This window comes from Acipenser ruthenus, chromosome 27 (assembly GCF_902713425.1).
Source record: "Acipenser ruthenus chromosome 27, fAciRut3.2 maternal haplotype, whole genome shotgun sequence".
NCBI lineage: Eukaryota > Metazoa > Chordata > Actinopteri > Acipenseriformes > Acipenseridae > Acipenser > Acipenser ruthenus.
Window position 1 is genome coordinate 5,605,069 of NC_081215.1, and position 21,256 is coordinate 5,626,324.

At 38.4% G+C, this 21,256-nt stretch overlaps 1 protein-coding gene across 1 annotated transcript in view; it reads left to right on the forward strand.

Moving 5' to 3' along the window:
* The first annotated feature begins 13,442 nt into the window (after nucleotides 1–13,442).
* The window catches only part of LOC117432124 (immunoglobulin superfamily member 21-like), a 137,439-nt gene continuing 129,625 nt past the window's right edge, over nucleotides 13,443–21,256 (forward strand). The window contains exon 1 of the mRNA XM_059001894.1: nucleotides 13,443–13,941. Within this exon, the coding sequence (XP_058857877.1) occupies nucleotides 13,803–13,941 (139 nt within the window). The 5' untranslated portion in view covers nucleotides 13,443–13,802. The remainder of the gene's footprint in view (nucleotides 13,942–21,256) is intronic.

Genomic DNA, 21,256 nt, shown 5'->3' on the forward strand with positions numbered 1-21,256 from the left:
CAGGGCAAGCAGAGCCTTGGAAAATCCGAGCAATTTCCGTTAACATGTTTTAAGTTGTTAAGGTAAAATCCACTTCCATTCAGTACAGAAGTTAATATTGCCTTTGGTACTCAGATGGTACTCAATTGTAAAGATTAGGGCAAAGAAGTGAAAGGCAGCTTTTCTTGTTGTGAAATGAACATGTTTTACTTTCAAGAATTGTTTGGGTTTCATTTAGTAACTGCCGACAAATTACTATCTGCACAGCCCAATGTGACAATATAACCTTTAAACTCTAAGAGCCCTACCTACTCTCTCTCTCTCTTTCTCTCTCTCTCTCTCTCTCTCTCTCTATCTCTCTCTCTCTCTCTCTCATGTCAGTCTCATTTTACCATCATTGTATTAAGAAACAAATTAATTCCCATTATATATATATATATATGTAACAAATTAATGCACTTAACTTACCCGTCACACGCGTTTTCCAACTCTGTCACCAGTTTTCTGATACATAACCCATCTCTTCAACGTTACAATGTATTTGTTTATCCGTTAAAGCCAGTGGTTTTTTTTTCTGGTTTGTTTTTCTCGCATGCCGAATCAGTCTGTCTTTATTGTGCAGTTACACAGTGCTTTCTCCAATTTCACATGACGAAAATGCTATGGTAATGTAAAACAGTTAATCATTAAACAGTTTTAGATACTGTGATGCATTTTTTTTAAATCTGTGATTTTTAGTTGCTTTTGTGCATTTTCATTTGCAAGTGAACTGTGACATTAGGGCCTTATCGAGCACTATATTATGCAATTTTGAATACTGACTTTGGATACTGTTTTAATTCTGGAAACTTTTTTTTTTAATAGTTTGCTAAATTGCATTGCTTTTTACATTTTACACAGTTCAGTACATTTTGATTTTATTTTGCTGTTGGGTCGTTAAAAGGGAATTTTACATACTGCTACAATAAGTACCAGATTTAAAGGCATGTACTGTATTACAGTCCATGTTCCATCTCTTTTGGGAAGTGATATTTTCAGAATCATATCGTTCTGAATTAAAATACTTCTTCTGTTGAAAATATAGTACTGTACCAATAACACCAACTACAGTAGATCTAAATGGAAGCCTACTTATTGTAAAACATGGTCCTTTCAGCTATGTATTTTTGACATTGTATCTTTTTTCTGTGCCCAGAAAAAATGGCCAAGGGTTGGAATGGGCCAAAATGAAATAATCAGATATGCGTCACACTCTTTTAACCATCACTGATGTCACAATTTTATAGGGTCGGATATGTGAGTGCTGACTGTATGTATCATGTAAGACCAGGAGCCAATTGTAATTACTAAATTATTAGAATGTAATTACATGGCTATTCATGCCCTGCAATATAGAAACAATCTTTGTTTTTAATTCAGGAAAGGGGATCCCAGAGTGGCTTACCTGGTAAAAGCACAGCCATGTGGTGTACAGGGCGAGTCACAGAGGCAGGGGAGCGCAGCTTCACATCCTGGCTGTGCAAAGTCGCTGGTCTTCGCTGGGGATGCCACATTGGCTCTGCTGCTCCCATGGGTTAGGAAGGCAAAACTGTCAAGGACCGTTTCTACTCATTGCCTAAAGCGGAAACTACTGACCAGGTGTCTGGTGAGCTCAGGCGGACACCTGCAGGTCTGGAGACCCACTGAACCTTCAGTTCTCCAGAGCTGTGTGGGGGATTAAGGACTACAATAACTTAAATACCACATATTATTTAATTTCATATCAGCTCTGTAAGTAATGGATTACAAATACAAAACAACTGGATCCTGTAACACCAGAGTTTATAAACTTAACAACTGTCATTGAACAAACTATGCGTCATAGCATTTTGTGACTTAGTTGATTGATTCTGTGTTTCACTGTGCAACACAGGCTCATTTTTCAATGCCAACAGAATGAACAAGGGGCATTTAAAAAACACATGATGTAATTTACTGACATTTTGGCTCCTATCCTTCAAAGCGTTGTATTCTAGTGTACAACGCTGTAAAGGGGAAATAAGACTAGTGGCAAACAACCCCGAAGGATAAGTGAAGGACAGTGGCGTCTAGCTAACCGTTTAGCTCAATTTAACTCAAGAATCTCACTGAAGCAGAAAAGAGTCTGTTTTGGATTAGGTTAAGGTCTCTGTTATAAGTGGTTATGTACAATCAATAAACATGTTGTTTAACTGTGCTGTCCAAGGGATAACCCTTGAGTCACATAGGGCTCATTGCACTCCACTACACGACTCTCTTGATTTAGAGGTAAAGGTTGGATAATCTGTGGTAGAAGCGTATATATACGAGAAACACACGCTCATTAATACCAGCAACAGAGTGCTACCCCAGAGCAAGCTGCTTCACAATTCTCTAGTGTGTACTTGATCAAGAAAAAACCCCAGAACCCTCCACGTCCAGTGAAAATCAGATAAATCCAAGAGAAACCCATGTTTCCAACATCAAAACTACCTCGGCAACAGCCTTTGCATTCAATCTTCAGGCCAAACTGTATTTCCCATGAGGTAGTCACTGTAAACATCTATAATCGGCCACCCGCAAAATCTCCCATTCACAAAGATGCTTTGTAATACACTCTGATTCTGACTGAAGGTAAGTCACTTTTCACAAAAAAGTTACATAGAAAGCTAGCAAACACAAACACCCTCGGGACAAACTAGTGAACAATGTTAAAGCACGTAACTTTAACACGCTCCCTAACCTTTTTTTTCAGTCTCCTGAACAAGTTGCCAAGGAAACCTGAGGCAAAAAACAACAGAACAGATACTCAGCACAAAAGAATTTCAACTTCACAGCACCTGATTCCGTGGAAACCAACTTGCTGTTTACAAGTTATAAGTTGTAACTGTTTACTTTGGTTACATCGTGTTTAACTCCTAGTGCAGGCCATTGCAATTGTTGTATTCTCTGTGCTGTCTCACATATTGCAAAACGTATTTAAAATGTTGTTCAAGTAATACAAATTATTATTATTTTAACAACAAGCAACACAGAACTGTATAACTCTGGCAGGAAAAATGTCGTTTACCAGAGATTATAAAAAATATTGCATGGGGTAGTGTGTGATAAATGAGAATTTAAAGCCAACCCATGCATTATTCTCTATATAGTTTATGTTACCATGGCAACAGACCCCTAAAAATCAATCCTGGTATTAGTTACGTTCATACACATGTACATGGCTAATATATTTTTTATCACACTCCTACCTACGTCATCAGTGCATTACGGCTCAAAACTAACTCTGGGAATATTTTTGTGTGGTCATATATTCTGACCCATTCTCTCTCTCTCTCTCTCTCTCTCTCTCTCTCTCTCTCTCTCTCTCTCTCTCTCTCTCTCTCTCTCTCTCGACACACACACACACACACATATATATAGTGTATAAACAATGGTGTGTAGTCTGGTTAAACTTCCTTTTTTCCTGCCATTTGGGACAGCTCTGAACTGTGCTATTGACAGTTATTGATAACGGATCCATAAAGTAAAGGTTTACAAATGAAATAAAGTGTAATATTCATGAAACTGTATTGACTGTTGTTAACACAGCAACTCACAATATAATACTAGGTATTGCATTTATTACAACAGTGTTCATAAATACATATTTTTTTTCTGTTAGTACAGTACTGTCAATACTGGATGCAATAAGTTACTGTAACATTTCCTAATTGTATGCTTTCTTTTCCTAAAGCAATACTAACTGGGATAGAAATCAGGTGTTTAATTGAAAAATGGGTTTGATAATAAGAGTGTGATAAAAACCAGTGTTCTTATCAGGACCTTGTCCCCATTGACATTAACAGCTGGGATTAAACAGGTTTAGTTGTATTATTTTGTGAAAGAACGCAAGCATATCAGACACATAGAAAGAAGCTAACATTTCCAGCAAGCTACAGGAGAAAGAAAGCAGGCCGAGTTTCATTTTTCTTGCTGTTTTCAAAATCACATAATATCCGATGACAACCATGTTGTTTTTATCTTTCTTACCCATTGTGATTTAAAAAAAATAAAAATTGCATACACGGTGTTGAAATGTATTTGGTAATGTCTGGTGCTCTGTTTGTGAATATACTGTTTTGTGACACTTTCTGTGCTATATTAAAAACGATTTAGTAATGTTAAGATGTCATTTATATGTGCATGATTGCAATCAGAAGTGCTGAAACTGCACTTCACAATTGCTTCACAGTCACGTGATGTGCGATTGGTCTTCTACCAGTTTCTGAGATTGACTGTCACTTCTCTATTCGACTTAACTGCCTAGAACAGAGCAAACGCTTTCTTTTAACACAGTAGTGAAAGCGTTCCCTGGGCTTGCTATAGCACTTCCAGTGCAGTACCCTTTATTAAAGTAACCCGTTTGTAATTGCAGCACTACATTTGGGTCATTGTTTGCAGCACTATTAGAATTGAAATGCAATTCACTGGAGAAATATATTGCCCACTTAGCATGAAGTGTTAGGTGTCATTTGCTATATAACTGGGAACCTTTTAAAAGAATAGAGGAGACGGGTAGAATCAAAGGTTTGCAATGTGGAGTCATTCTGAGTGGATCTGTGCTCTGTTATAATTTTTCTCTCAAACTTTGCATATATATATATCATAATTAAACCATAGATACGCATGTCTATATGTTTACATATTTACTTGTAACTCAGTTACTATTTGTAAAACCAAACCTAATTTAAATGGGGGGGGGGGAATGAAATTTGCCATGACACCAGGTCTGATTAGCCTCCCTAATTCCATTCAAATCATTAGACTTTTCAACTAGCCCCCACCTACTCTAGAGCTGACAAAATGAGAATTACTCAATTTGTGAGCAACAGAAACCAAAACCTCTCAGTTTCAGGCAGGTAACAAAAAAATACTTCTTCAAAAAATGATAATTGGATTGACAGGACAATCCTTGGAACCATCACCAAAAGTCAAGCGGACATTGGACGAAGGAGATAACTCCCTAATTCCTACCTTCAATCCGGGCAGCTATCAAGCCAGGTACATTTAAACTTACGTCACTTTGCAGTCTGTGCTGGCCTTTGAATGCTTCTCCCAAACTTCCAATACATTTTCAGTCACGCCTGGGGGTATGGGCAGTTGAATTGAGCACTAGACAGATGTCAACCAAAATGTTCTAGTAGCATCAATTCCCCCAAAAAGGAGGTGGAGCTCCAACTCCAAGTCAAATCTCAGAATTAGATGGCTTCTAATTTCCAGTACTGAAGTGGCAAAAGTGGCAACACTGGGCTACCAGAATTAAACTTACCCTGGTATTTCTCTGGACTTGGTTCCTGTTGTTCTCTGCATACCTCCCTCTAGTATTACATTTGCAGGTTGTTATAAAAGAAGCTAGGGTTGTGGAAGGTGTCTCTATCCCACTGTCTACAATCATGCAGCCCTGCTTCTCCCCCTGGGGACCAGTCTTGTTGAGCAGATCCGGTTGTCACTTTAGCAAGTGTCTACAGGCTTCATTTGCGAACACGTCCCAAATTAATCTCAATTATAGCTCTGTAATGAAAATGATAATCTGCTTGCAGATAGATATCAATCACTGTGTTACGATCCTATCAAGCTGTAATGAGGGAGTATATTTCAGCAGCTTCAATGCAAAGTTTATTACAATCCATGCCAACGCAGTACTTTTTGGTGCACAAAGGATCAACCTGTACCATGCTGGGTTCTTTTAGAGCATTTTAACCATAGACAGTTGTTTAATGCAATCTAGGGTGATTCCCCAGTGCTTTATAATGTTCTAAGAGGTAGATGTGGTTTATCAAATCCCCCAAACTTAAATTGGAAACTTTCTTGGACAATGTCAGAGAAACCAGGAAAACTGGGTCAGACTATTGGGAAGCCATTGGTTTGCATGCCGGAAAATCTGCATACTGTCAGCAGGTGCCATGCATGTCTCCTATAAAGCAGGGTTAAGTGCTAAGGTTAGAATATGATTTGCAAATGATGTTCCATGCCAATGCAGTGGTTCTGTATTAGATCAACGGTAGCACACTACTAGATAACTCTACCAACAAAAACATGAGCCATTGGTTGAAGGACAATATGATATGAACCGAAACACACTGATTTATTTATAGTATTGGCATGGTACCATGTTAGTACCAGACAGTGTTCTGCTAATGTTTGTGCTGCAGTATCTTTGGTGAAATATACTTCAAATGTATGCCAATAGCAACTCCTATACAATAAAATACAATTGACTTTTATATAGCACTTTTTGTGCAGACCATCCCAGGGCACTTTACAATCCAGTAACGGGCCAATGTATCCAGTTAAAAAATAAGCTAACTCAAACAAATATGTGTTTCTATTTGATTTTAAAGATTTGACTCTGCCAGCATGCTTCATATGACTTGGGATGGAGTTCCAAAGGCAGGGATTAGAACAACTAAAGATCCTCGCCACTCCTGATTTTAAACGACTGTCAAGAACTTCTGTACAAAAACATCTGTTTCCTCCAAATGAGTAAGAGCCAGTGATAAGCCAGGGTATGCTTTTACATGCACTATGGCATGTTACTCATTATGTGTGCAATGGCAAAAAAATCCACTTGGTTGCCAGATCGAGTGGATACAATGAAAAAATGAATCATTTAATAAAGAGAGGACAAACAACACTTGCTGGCAATTACTTATTTTGACCTCATTGAAAGGTGACTAATTAGTCATTGCTGAGTTTACCGCTAATTTACATAATAATTAGACTGGCTGCTAACTGCCATATTGATGTGACAACCTATCATGTTTTTTTTTTTAAATGTTTTATATATAAACGCACAACTAAACTTTGAGCTAGAAACCAACTTGTTGCAAAACACATATCCTGCTTAGTAAATGGCATTGCAGACAGAGGCAAAAATAGATACCAAGCATTATCTTAGAAATTCCATGTTATAAAACATACAATAAAATGAGCTTGACATGTATTGTGCTGCAGTATCAGTGTATAACCAATTGACATACAGTGTGAAGTGAACATGCTCTTTACATTCAACAAGAAAGAGATTACTTGTAACATCAACTCAACAGACAGCTATTTTCATGGTGCGTTAAGGAAGCAATAACCCAGGCTTCTTCTGTCCTCCTACAATAATGGCATCCTTACAAGCTCCTTATTGTTTTCTTGTTGGTCTTTTGGTTTGCATTTGCTTGCTTCTTCAACCCTTTATATTAAAAAATGTTTCACGTCATTTGACGCTGATTCACACATTGACTGCTGCAGAGGAATCAGAACTGTACTGTAGATCTGCTTTAGCGTTCCAGTAGTAGAAGCCTAATGAAGAGTATGCAGTACCCTGATTCAAAGCTTCTAAACAACGTTTGAATTGGGAAGAATTTTAGACTGATGTCTGTCACCCACGATCCTAATTGATAGATTCCCAAATCAAACCGATCTCATAACAATGTTCTGCCAATGGAAATGAACAGGGATTTAATGTCGCTTTCAAATTTGGTCCAGGCGACAGCCGGAAATGAGACATGAGTTAGTGGTATGAATCCAGAATGGGTGGTGATATGAATTCAGACAAGTTTCTGAATCCCAGTTCATTACCCGCATGTCCAGCAATGCTTCAGCCTAGTCATATTCAGAATCAATTTTGTTCACTCTGAAAGCCTGTTTTATTGTTTCTCTTTTTTCTTTTCCTATTCAGATTTGCTTACTTGCCCAGACGCCTTTGAGATTAAACATTTTGTTTGCAGTTCAAGGGGACAGCCAGCAAGTCACAAAGCTTACCTCACCGCAGCTGTCAAAACCACATGTATTACAAACGTTTAATCAATACACAGAACGGACAAGCTGACAGTCAGTCAATATTCCATATTAATAACTGGGACTGCCTTTGTATAAAATAATGTTTATTATTATTATTAGCAGTGGCAATTATTATGATTATTATGTTAGCATTATTACTATAAATAATAATTACGAGTAATTAGCTTCCAATGTCATAAGAATTGCTTTTTATCATGGCATTTGCAATCATGGTGGTTCTGGGTTATGTTGCTCCCATTTTGAATGATTACCATTTCTCTGAATCTGCCTTTCCTGGGCTTTCTTTGCAAGCTGGCGGGACTGACAGAATTGAAAGGTTACCCTGTCAAATTATTTGAATGACATGAGGAAAGCTGTTCAGTTCTAGCACATAGGGTTTTCCAGACAAGCTCAAAGCCAAGTACAGATTCAGAGAAATTGTAATCACCCAATATAGGAGAAACAGAACACCATTCATAATGATCGCAAACCCCATTAAATAGTAAGGGAACATAAAAAATGACAGTGTGTGTACGTATGTGTCAGGATCCTCTATGCTGTTAATTGCAGGTAAGTTTCTATAATTATCTTTATAACCCTTTGCCCACAGGTTGTTTTGGATTTCGAACTGACCACCCGCACCTTCCCAGTGAGTGTTTGGTGAAACAATAGTTCCAGTATATTCAGTTTGTAGGTCCTGTACTTAATCCAAGTCGCCAAACACTGTCCCGGTAGAAACACCAACCAGGAAAGCTAAAGTTAAAGGTGATCGACCCAAGGACCTCCTAATCCGTTGGTTTGCCCGGTGTAAAGCTTGGTACTTAATTTAGGTAGGGTAAGACCTTGCGTCTCGGGTGTGTACAGGGAGCTGGCCGTCCATCCCTTGGCAAGTGCTGGTTTGCTCTTCTGGGGTGTCAGTCATGGAAGGGGGTACCTTAATACTGGTAATCTAAATATTTCTGCCAAGTGTCTTCACTTCTGAAGCATATGTCCTCTTTAAATCCAAAAAGCACCACTTCAGCAGTAGAATTCAAGAATAAATACTTAGCTTTGCTATTAGTTTCTGACCAGTCCTTCCTTCCATCGGGCTGCTGTGTCTCTCTTTCTGCATTCCCTTTAAAGTTACAAATAATCCTTGCTGTTTACCAGGTCGGTCAGTCGGTATGTCTGTCTGCCTGTCTGTCTGTCTGTCTGTCTGTCAAAATGGCCAACTTCCTGTGTCCTCCATTCGGTTCCCCCTGGAACCACGCGCTTCCCTTCCTGTACTCTTGGTCCCCTTTTTTATAATGGACTGTCAGTAATAGTGAATTGGTGCAAATGGAAAACACCTGGCTGCATTTGGAATTGAGGAATGGGACTAATTTCTCTGTCTATTCACCCATGCTATTGTACAAATAATAACACACACACTTAACAAATAAATACATAACACAAAAATACAAAATAAGCAACAAAAAAGTGTCTCCATTTGGGTAATGAACAGAATTAAAATGTGAAACATAACAAGTGCAAATGAAACCACATTAATATAATAAATAGAAAAGCAAGACATAATGTGCACATCCCCGGCTAATTAGTCGCTCGTGACATATGTATGCAAATACTGTACAGTATGTATTTTGTTTGTTTAGTGCTGATAGGTATCATCTTCCCCTCATTTCTTTGAAGGTGAACGCACCTCAATCCTGACTGTACACCCCCTGCCATTACATCCTGGGCCAAAAACAGTAGATTGGAATTTTTACACACTTTTGATGGAGGGTACTTTTTTTAAACTTTTTTTTATAACACACGGTAAAGCAGTTGGGGATTTTCAAATGCAAATGCTTATGTAGTTTACATTTAAAAACCACAGGACTAGCATCTGCCTTTGTTCAGTGAGCAAATGCTTGTAATTAAATGTGCTTTAATATTAGGATGCCCTTCCTCCCACACTACTTGATTTGACCTTGGAGCATATGGAATACTAATTATTGTTCAGTCTGAACCTTGATTCTGCTGGGGAATTTGTTCTGCTTTTCTTATTTACGTTTTATGCCTCAAGCAGGGATTTTTTTTTCTGCACATATTGTCAAGATAATGCTCACTACAAAGGTTCCAGTTAACACGTCTTAATTCTGATAAATCAACTACTGCCTCTGGAGCATCTTTCACTTTAATTACCTAATAGCATTATATTGTTTTAGCAAGTACTTTTAGATTGTAACACTATGAGGAAAATAGGAATATTTCACCTCTTTTTAAGACTTTTTTGGCCAACAGTCATAACTGATTTTTTTCCTCTGCATTTTTTGAATTTAGTAAAAGCACTTCCCCTCACAGCTCTGTTGTAAAAATCCCCTAACTCCCTCAATCTGTACCCCTCTATACTGTAACAGAGTCCCCAACTCTCCCTCAGTCTGTCCCCCTCTATACTGTAACAGAGTCCCCAACTCTCCCTCAGTCTGTACCCCTCTATACTGTAACAGAGCCCCCAACTCTCCCTCAATCTGTAGCCCTCTATACTGTAATATAACCCCCAACTCTCCAACAATTATGAAAAAAACACCTGTTAATTTTACAAAACAACTAGAACCAGACCACTATGTAATATAAATCTCTTAATTTTGTAACATTCCCATTCAGTTTTTTTTTTTAACCTGCTGGGGTACACATCCTGCTGGCAGCTAGCCTTAGCAAGCCCTGAGCACCTGAGCACCTACCCTGTACCAGCCGATACCACAATGTAATTGAAAAAAAAAAAGTTCATCGGGATAAGTAACTACAGTATGTGTTGAAACTGGTTTAATGCTGTGTGTGTAGCATGGACGTGAAGCTAAAGTGGGAAGAGAGGAATTTAGTGTGTGAAAAATGCTGTCCTGAAAATGCTAGCCCTCCTCTAGTCTCTCCACAAGGCACAGACCACATGTTCAGAAGCGGTAATGAGTGTGGTGGCTGTGAAAAGAGGGGGCCTGGTATAGTTAGTCTAAGCACTGACAGCACAGGAGGCTGGAGCCTTCTGTCTCTCTGTCTGTCTGTCCTAAAGGCAGTTACAAGGTGCCCATTAAGCAAGGGGGAGATAAGTGTCTGAAAAAGCTGACAGCACTGAAGATTGAAGCTCTCTGTCTGTCTTTAGGACAGGTACAGAACAGGGGTTGGTTTAGAGTATGTGACAGGCACTGGATACTCCCCATTGAAGTACCACAAGGGCAGGTGCAAGATTCCTGCATGGATTAAAATAAAATGTTGGATATACTGCCCTCTAGGGAGACGAGAAGGTATTTCAAGGCAATGATTCGATGATTTTAATGCAGGTTCCCACTGAAATTACTGTCTATTGATGTTTGTAATATAGCTAAATAAGATCTGACTCAAACTGTCGCTATTGGAATCCAAACTTGTTATAATGGGGTTTTTTTCCATCATTAAAATATTAATTCCAAGCACTTACATATTGTTATAGCTTAACCTGGTATGCGTTTTGCATGTTAAAAAAACCCCAAAAAACATTTTGACTACCATTTAGAATTGTGTTCAAAGCATGAAAGTAATCTTTCTTGAATGAGTGCTTTTTAAATCGCAATCATTTTGACTTGGGCACATTCAAAACGCATTCTACCTCGTGGAATAAGTACTGCTTATGGCATGCAGAACAGTTGCCATTGAATTTGATAAGTTATTAGAAATGAACGATGCATGACGAAGCACATTACATGCTAAGTGTGTATAACCGGTACTGCTGAATGATGTGTTGTATATGGTAATATACAGTACAATTGTACTTGAAACTTGTATACAGTGTTTCCACGTGACGTAAAAGTAAACTGGGAACACTCTAATGGGACAAACGTAACACAATCAGACCACACCCACTTTGTATTCCGCTGCATTTTACTGTAACAGAAACCCCAGCTACCTAATTGATGTTTCAGTCCCTCTTTACAATAGCCATAGCATTAATCGCGCTGTTTTCCCATTCATAAGACGCAGACCCCTCCCCTTGTGAATCAGACATCGCTGGCGGGCGTTGTTTGCAGTACGCAAGTTTACATGCACGCGGGACTCGCCAAGTTCAATGACGGTGTCTGGAGAGCAGTGACGCGGAGGAGAGGAGGGGGCTCTGGGGCTTCTCCAAGCAATTGCTACCCTTGTCAGCGCCTCTTTTCCAACCAGCCCATCTGTTGTTCTTAATATCCTACTGTAAACTTTTGATGACTCAAAAATGAAACATGTCTTTAATACGCTCACATTCAAAAGTCCTTCATAACTCATGTATTAAGCCTTTCCTTCTCAAAACATCACATATCACCACGACCTTCTTAAATGCGCACAGATTTTAAGTGCCATACATTCAATAAATTTGGCACATTTGTACACCCCTCTACGTTATAGCATTTAGAGCTTCTTTAAACAAAAATAAATAAATAAATAACAATCATTTAAGACTTTATTTGGTTCGATTTGTGTAATAAAACAACTTTACGCACAGTTTTATAACAACATTCACAGGCTGTATGTTTCATATGATGAATACAATTAACAGCTGTTTAAATCACATTGCACATACACATTTCAACGCCTCGTGCATTGTGTGCACGTTAAGTCAAGGGTAATGCACCGTGCAGACAGACAATAAAGTCACTATATAGAACAGGGCGAGTGTTCGATCTACCAATTGCACAGAACCATTTCCCTCATTTCTTTGTGACAGAGAAAGTATCTCAATTAAATCTACCCACCTCTCACTAATAGTGTAGACGAGCGTCTGCAAATTAAACAGATGAGAATCAAATTAGATGTGAACAACAGTATATGCAGCGGGGTTTAAATGATTTGACGAGTTGTACAGTAATTAATTGTGCGTTACTTGCATTCATTTCTCCATGGACGCTAAAAACAGGTGAGTCGCATTGTAAAATAAAGTATTGTCCAGAAAGAAATGCTTTTTTCTGAGTGAGGGACTCTGTCACAATGAGGTATAGAGCTGTACTGAGTGAGGGAGAGGATATTGAGGGGTAGGCCTATATAAACCTTGTTGTATCCTGAACAACAGGATTCTATGTTGGGTCTTCACCAAAAAAAAAATGAAGTGAGATAGGGGTCTGCATGAAGTATGAGCACTCCAATTAATTTGCATGCCGAGAAAAAACACTGCAGCTCAGGCAAGGCTACATTTTTGGCATGTACTATATTTCACAAGTGGACCATTCAAGGAGTTCAACCAAGAGGAAAATTTGCTTATATTAGTCTAACATTCTCACGTATTAATGTATTTTATTTATTTCTTTATTTTTGAAAAATTGTACTTTGCTTTGGAGAATAAGCTTTGGAAGATATCGTGTTATGAATAACTGTAAATAAATAAATAAATACATAAATAAAAAGTGTGCGTTTTAGGAGCTCTTTCCTATATTCCCTGCTACGATATTGGCACTATGCAGGTCACAACATATTTTGGTTTTAGTTCTGGTTAAGCTTGAGGCTGCGAAGATATTAATGATCAAAAAAATAAAAACCTTTTATGGAAAAAAATATCTATCTGCAATAAAGCGTCTTAACGAACAGAAATAGAGTGGACGGGTTTGGAAACCAGGGTAGGATTAAGAAAAAAAATCTGTAAAATAGAAATACAGAGAGAGAGAGAGAGAGAGAGAAAGAGAGAGAGAGAGAGAGAGAGAGAGAGAGAGAGAGAGAGAGAGAGAGGATGTGCATTGCGTGCAGAGCATAGTTTTTCATGGAAATCTGTATCTGTGGCGTTTAATCCTTCGCTGCTGCAGCAGCATTGCAATACCGAAACATAAGAAACAATCTGATTTTGTAAACCCACGTCGCTGTGGCGTGTTTAAAAAGAGAAAGTGAGAAAAACAGAAGAAAATACCTTTTTTTTTTCTTGTGGGAGTTTTGTTAGCGTATTTGATTGATTTATATAGCTCTTGATGTATGTATTAGTTTATTTTCTTTCATTTTTTTTCTTTTTAAAATTGAATTTGCACAATGTGCACCCAGTGGAGTCCACTTGATCTCGTCTCTTTGGAATGGTGGGGAACACGCACCCGAGGAATGGGAAGTATCTAAAGGCAGATGGAGTTTGGGGATTATTGCAAAATAAGGGAAAGATGACCGTTTTTTCTCTGTGTTTCCTCCTGTGCGCTGATGTCTTGGACTTAGCTTTAGGTGAGTGTTCTCCGAGTGACACGCTCTCTTACAGTATTTCTCTTGTGTGTGGTTTGTGTCCTTTTGCCAACAAAAATCCTGTGTTAATTGCAACGAAAAAGAAAACAGATACGTTGCCGTCTGACTAAAGATCGAATAATAATAATAATAATAATAATAATAATAATAATAATAATAATAATAATAATAATAATAATAGCCTGAAAATGGGGGTTTGTAGTTTTAAAGATTCCTTTATTGGAATCCATACGGCTCCAACCTCATTACATCGCACAGTTTAATTACAAGGTTTATTATATTGTAGCATTACTGTGTAGCTTCATGTGCAGTTAATTAAATCATTCTAGTGCAATTCTATTTTTATACCAAATAAGCTTGTTGTCAACTTTTTTTTTGTCAAAAAGGAAAAAAAAAATGACGACAATGTGTAAGCGCCTCCTTTCGCAGCACACAGTCTCAAAAGGCAAGTAAAACACATTCCTGCCATAGCTTTCACGGTTTGTTTATGAGGAAACTTCACTTGAGCGGAATTCAAAATAAAAATAAAGAAATTCAATTAGAATGTAAATGAATCCTGATACTGAAAACTACTTGTATCCATGGGAACACGTTTAATTATATTTTTTAAAAAAGTAGCTGTAGTGTTGTTCTAGAACCAGATCACGTATTTTCTGTGCGAAATGATTTAGGTGAATTGGTACAACTTTATCTCGAGCAAAGAAAATAAAACGGTGCATGTAAATTCTGTCGCGGTGTATCTAAACGCTTACCATCTGCACAAGCACTTTCCAAGCCTCAGCTGCTGTGCGTTTATCTTTCCTTCTCACTGCTGCAGCTATTATATCAGATATGTCCAAGCACTAAAATACGAACACATTAATTAATAGCACGACATTGATGGGTGAAGCGTATTAACCAGAGGTGTTACCAGACATCAGGTGATACAGGCACAACAGAGGATTTCTGTTGTTTCGACCAAGATACAAGATATGGCTTTGAATCGTGAAATATATTGATACTACGCGCGGAGCAGAAGCCAGTATGTCGAAAGAGTGCTGTTTTATAACAAGTAGTGGCACTGGTCGATTTGATTAAATGAGAAACAGATACACCTTAGTAGTCTTGTACACTAGTAAACAAAGCACTTGATTTGGAAACACAATTGTTTCATTTATCGCAAGACTGTAATATTAAGAGTCTACTGTAATGTGTTTAGCTGCAATTGAAATACTCGAGGTGCAAAAATCCATTTCTACATTTATTATACAGCAAATTGAAATGAAGTAATACCTCAATGAAATATGTGAGGCTAAAATGAAGTACTACTTTTGGTTTCTAATAAAACAAGGTATAGTGCAATGGCGAACCAATTAAACCTCCATCCCAGTCCTCAAGTAGTTACCTGGAATTTAAGAGCCCCACCAGGACCCTGTTTGCAGGGATATGGACTGCTGTGAATGTGGGTTTTCCCAAGATCCTACAGAGAAAGTCATAAACTGTGCTGAGCCTCGGAAATGCACTGTACTGGTTAGGATTATTATAATCCCCTTGCATCACAACCACCAGCCCAATGCCCATATTTGAGTTTATTAAAATCAACCTAAAGCCACAGTTTAGAACCAGCATCACCTAGCACCCAGTCCTCTGTTCAGACCACTATTCCAAGGATGGAAATGCAGCCCTCAATAGCAGTTTGAGCCATTCCAGGTTTTATTAGTAATCTAGTTAAAGTAATTAAAGATAGTAAAATAATTCCATAACCTCTCTCGCCCTCCCATTAGCTACAAGGTCTAAAATGTGCACTGCTGAAATAAATACATGTTATAGCAGACATGTGTTTTCCTTTTAAACATGATACCTGATCATCACTAGGTTAAAGAAAGTGCTCATTTTCCTTGGCTTACTCTCAGGAAGTCTGTTACTGCTTCACTTCCTTGTTCCTTTCATCTCAACATTGTCTTCACGGTCAAAGCATGTCAGTCAATAGGGGAAGGAGCTGGTTGGTTAATAACTGGAAATAAGCCATTGAAGGGGTGGGGACAATTTCCTCTTCTAGGTGAAATGACCAAGGAAGTGCAACATTATCTAAAAGCATTCAAACTACTGCAGCCCGCTAAATACTTTTCAAACTGTCCAGTTTTCTATTCCACTATACTTTCCCTTGAGCTGTCTGTTTGATGGGACCTCCACAAATTTAACTAACAGAAATGAAACTAAGAGAATTTGACGTCCTGTCAGCACAGGGAAATTATATATTTTTTGGTTCATACAAGGTGGTGTTGTAAAAACTGCATTCAAGGTTTGTTATCGTTTATTTCTTGCCCTGTGTGAGAGATACACTGCATCTGTGTGAGATATACATTGCACCCACATAGCGCAACCGCGCCACATACAAACATGTACATAAAAATACCTGCATCATGTAGTACACACTTTTTCTTGTTAAAGTCTCTGGTCCATGGCTGGTCGGGGCTGTTAATAAAGCTGTCCTAGCAACCAATACACATATATTGTATGGTGTTTGTTTACTAATTCTCCCAGAGCCTTCTGTTCACTCTACTTCACCTTAAAGAGAAATAGATGCCATTTTAATTGCTTCCCCTACTGTTTTTTTGTGATCATTCTGAGTGGTTCTGGGCTCTGTTGTTCCACCATTGAATTATTACTAGTGTTCTCTAAATCTGCTCTTACCTGGCTTTGAGTTTGTCTGGAGAATTCTAAGTGCTGAGACTAAGAGCCTTTCTCATTTATGCTATTGTTTACATATGGAATAATTTAGTACCACTGCCTCTATAGCTGCTGGTATAGCTACTCTTCAACATGACTGGCCATAGAGAGACATGGGTTCAAATCTTATACATGTTCACCCCATAGGGCACACCAGATCTTCACATACACTCTTGTCATGTTTGGACTTGCCCATTGAAAGACATAAATCCATTTCAGACACAAGAACAGTGTATAATATGCACAACATTAATTACAAAACAGTTCTCCTATAAGAACCCCAGGAATACACTTCACACTGCGATGCGACAAGCCATATGGAACACACATATGTGCCCCATGTATGGGAATGACATAACATGATATGGCGTGTCCTTGGAAAGCAGGTGTTAACATATAGTAACAAAGACTCATCCTGGGGTTTTAAATAAAGACACAAATGACTCACTGCCAGCCATTACTAAGTTTGCTGTACATTCAAAATGTGTTTAAATATGTATTTAATAAACAACAGTGGGACGTAACCATGTATTTAAATAGCATGTGGGTTATAGTCTGGGGTTTAATAGCAAGTTTTGACTAGTTAAAATAAATAAATACATAAATAAGTAGTAATAATAATAATAATAATAATAATAATAATAATAATAATAATAATAATAACGTGTAGAGTGCATTATGCTGCTATGATTTAAGTGTGTTGTTGGGTTTAAGCAACAAATGTTGTTGCAGAAAAACACAAAACGATTTTGTAATCTAAACATAATCCAAGATCTGAGCAATGTGTCTCACTAATCCTGACCTGAAGGACCAACACCTTGTGGTGAGTTTTTAAGACCACTACCACAGTAAAATCATACAGTAGCAAAGTGTAGTAAAGCATAGTGAAAGCATGGTAAAGCATAGAAAAGTACAGTAGTGTATTGAAAATCAAAGCAAACCATGCATCGTATAAAATACAGGAAAAGCAATGTAAAACTACAAAATGTAAAAGCCTCCAAAAGTTGAAAGATACCCAGTGCGCCACCTCATTCCCCCACTCTTGAACCAGTAAACCTGGTGGAAAGCCATCTTCCAGTACATATCCACCAGCACACAGCTGTAAGTTGTCTTGTTTGATTTAATTGCATCTAAGGGGTGGAGAGGTATACATACATGGATATGTGTGTGTCTTCATTCCATTGCAGCCTCCATCTCAGGGCAGTACAGAAGCAAATGACTTCTGAGGCAGTTCCTTCTAGAAAGCTAAAAGTCCCAAGGGAGGTTTAGCCCCGTGTATTAGACAATAAGCCTATGGGCTTTGCAAGTCTTAGACAGCTGGTTATCCATTATGACTTGGACAAACATGTTTCCTTTGTAGTCTGAGACAGCTGGACATGAAGTCATATTGATCCGTGTGGTTTAATAAACGCTGCAGGTCCTGTTCTGGGTATAATCTCTTGTCGAAATCCATGTGGTTAAATAGATCTCACCAGTTCTGTTTGATTCTTGGTGCTGTAGTTTCTCCACGGCTGGATGCCTACTGCAGTAACTTCATGGCACTCGACCAGCATGCAATTGAAATTGCGCTGACTGGAAAAGAACATGTGTCTTTTACTTTTCCATTATTATCATTATTGTAATAAGTGAGAGTTCTTGGAAAACAATTGGAGAGGCCAGACTGAAAACGTTATTTGTGTGGTTGACACCCCCTACAGAGATAAATGTAAATAATTTCAAGCACTTAAGGGCAGTAGGCCCTTATTAATTCTCTTTTCCTTAAAAACCATTTAAATTCCTTGAATGCCTTTTATTAGGCAATACAATGGGGGCTTTGGATCTAAATAAGGTTTTAATAAGAGATCTATTATACAGAAAAACACAGACACTGATTGGACCATAAGGCAACATTGCTTCCTTCCACCACTGCTTCCCTCCCTCTCAGTCCCTCAGTTCTAACCATGGAACCAAACTGCTTCCCTTCATCCCAGTTCCTCAGCTCTAACCATTAGGCCACACTACCTCCAAGTCATTCCCTCAAGTCAAACCATTAATCATCACTGCCTCTCATTCCATCCGCTCTGTCCATACTCCCTGTTCCTAAAGCAGACAACACCGCCTCCCTCTCATTTCCACAGCCTCCTCAGCTGTAACTACCTGGCCGAACTGCCAATTCACAGATGAATAAATTGAATGCCTCCCTGCTGTGCTCTGCTAGGAACAATGACTCAAAGAAAGTTGTTTATAAAGCTCACTGTTGCCAGCAGCATACTTTCTGCTTCCATCTGATAGAGCTTTAAATGCGTAGTCTCCCTAAACATCTTTCCAAGAGATTTTAAATTAATTTTCTTTATCAAATATATTACTCTGTCCCCCAGGGAGCCAGCGTTTTGTTTGAGATATTTTCCACCTGTGTTCTGTGGCGCCCCCTGCTGCAAAAGACATGAGGTGCAAAGTAACTCTTTGAATTTGATGTTTGTAGGAATAAGGGCTGATGTGTATTTAATCTTTTTAGAGTTTATTAGAAATAAAAAAGTTGAATGATGGTCACCAAAATATACTATTATTCCTTCCTTCCCTTTATTGCAATGCTATTCCTATTTAGATCACCAGGGATGGACATACAACTCCCATTGCATAGCAGTTTCATCCATTCCTGGTTTTACTATGAGTTTGTTACACACCCAAGCTTCTTACCTGTAGACTGTGGCTAATCAAGCTGGTAGTAAAACCTGGAAAATGTGAAACTGCAATGCAATAGGAGTCTTTATTCCATCCCTGGGTCTCACATGCTGGCTACTTTCTCAAAGCTACATTCACATTCTCTCAGAAAGAGCCAACGCACCCAATACATTTACCAAACCAGAAATAAACAGCTCAGACATTGTATTCAAGGGCTTGTAAATAGTGTTACGCTAATAAGTGTTTTCCCCACACTTTTTTGCAAATGGTAATTTAGGGGTAAACAGCTTTGAAAATATAGCAAAAAGAAAAGGCTTTAAAACTGAATATCTGAGAGCTGCATAATATAGACTTTTCTAAATGAATTCTTACTGGCAATTGCTTCTCACAATTGTGGTTCCTGGGGTCTCTCAACTACATCATCAGTGTGTTCCAAATCAAAGAGGATACTGTGAAAACATTGCTAGGCTACTCTAGGACTACCTGACATCCTAGTTTCTGCTTGTTAACCAATCTGTTGCCTCCCAATAGGATTGACATAATGTAAGCCAGTCATTGATATCTTCCACAATTTCCTTTGGACCTGGGTCCCAATAATTATGATGTTGACCTCAGGAAGAACAAGTAACAAGTAATGAAAAAGTACAGCTCACCCTCCTGGTTCTCCCCCTACTGGTATGTGGATACAGTTCGTATGCCTAATGAATGATTGATTCTAATAATAATAATAAAAAAAATGTTGTTTGCTTTTGGCCAAGGCAGTATCATGTGTATAGGGTTTTAAAACTCATTGAAATGTTTGTTTGCAAAGCTTAATGGGATTTAAGATTCTTGGTTACCCTGTCACATTTGTTTGTGGTTGATTTATTTACAGACTGTATAGTTTATTAAGTTTAACCACAAGCTGTTTTGGGTAATGAAAATTGAGATTGTAGAGGACCTGAGCCTAGCTATCTACGGTGAGCAGTGAAAGGGGGATACTGAAGACATTAGAAGGGACCTGGGAGGGAGTTGGGGGATGTGAAATGAGGCAGCACACTTTTAAGCTGCACAAATAATTGGGTATATGATTGGAATGTAATGGAGACATCCAAATATACTAAGGTGACAAAACTGTCAACCCATAGGCATTTCTACGTAGCCATTTGAGCAAAGATTTAAAGCTATGCAAGGTTTTTAGCAGAATAATCCTTGCAACCATCCTCAGAAATCAAGCACACGTGGGACTGAGGAGGTAACTCCCTCATGTCAACCACCTACCAATAGTATTCAAGCCAGAGATCTAAACCTACCTCTCTGTACAGTACAGTCTGTACTGTGCTTTGAGTTTAGCTGCTCCTCCTCCCTAACCTCCGTCTCATTTCTGGCCTCACCAGGGGGTTTGCTGTGGAACTCTGTCTCTCTGCACCAGAAGAGTGGTCAATGAAAATGTAGTGGTAGCTCCAAGTGGCCCAAAAATTATATTATTTCCTGTTCGGCAAAAGTTGTCTTGTTTTATGCAGAACCAAAAACCAGTGGTTTGTGATAGAATTTAATTGTTGCTAACAACCAAGGCTGCTTTAACTGTGATGAAACTTAGTATGAGAATTCTATGTATGTTTGAGGTATAGGAAATTAGGTCATGTTGGTTGAGGCCACTGATGGACTGGGCGTGCCTGTATATAATGAATAAATACAAATATATAATATAATGAATATAACAAAGAAAGTGGGTCAGTGACAACTGATTATGTGCATGAAAGTGGTTTCTAAATCCTTAGTTATTAAAGGTTTAATGGTAAACTCTTTTGTCCTGTCCCTTTTGTGACCTCTTTCATATCTGCCTTCTAATACTGTCGAGTGAGGATGGGACTCTCTGTCAATCCTAAAGGCAAATTGAACACACTACTTCCAGTCTGCTCAGTAATCTCTGCAGTTTCATGTATAC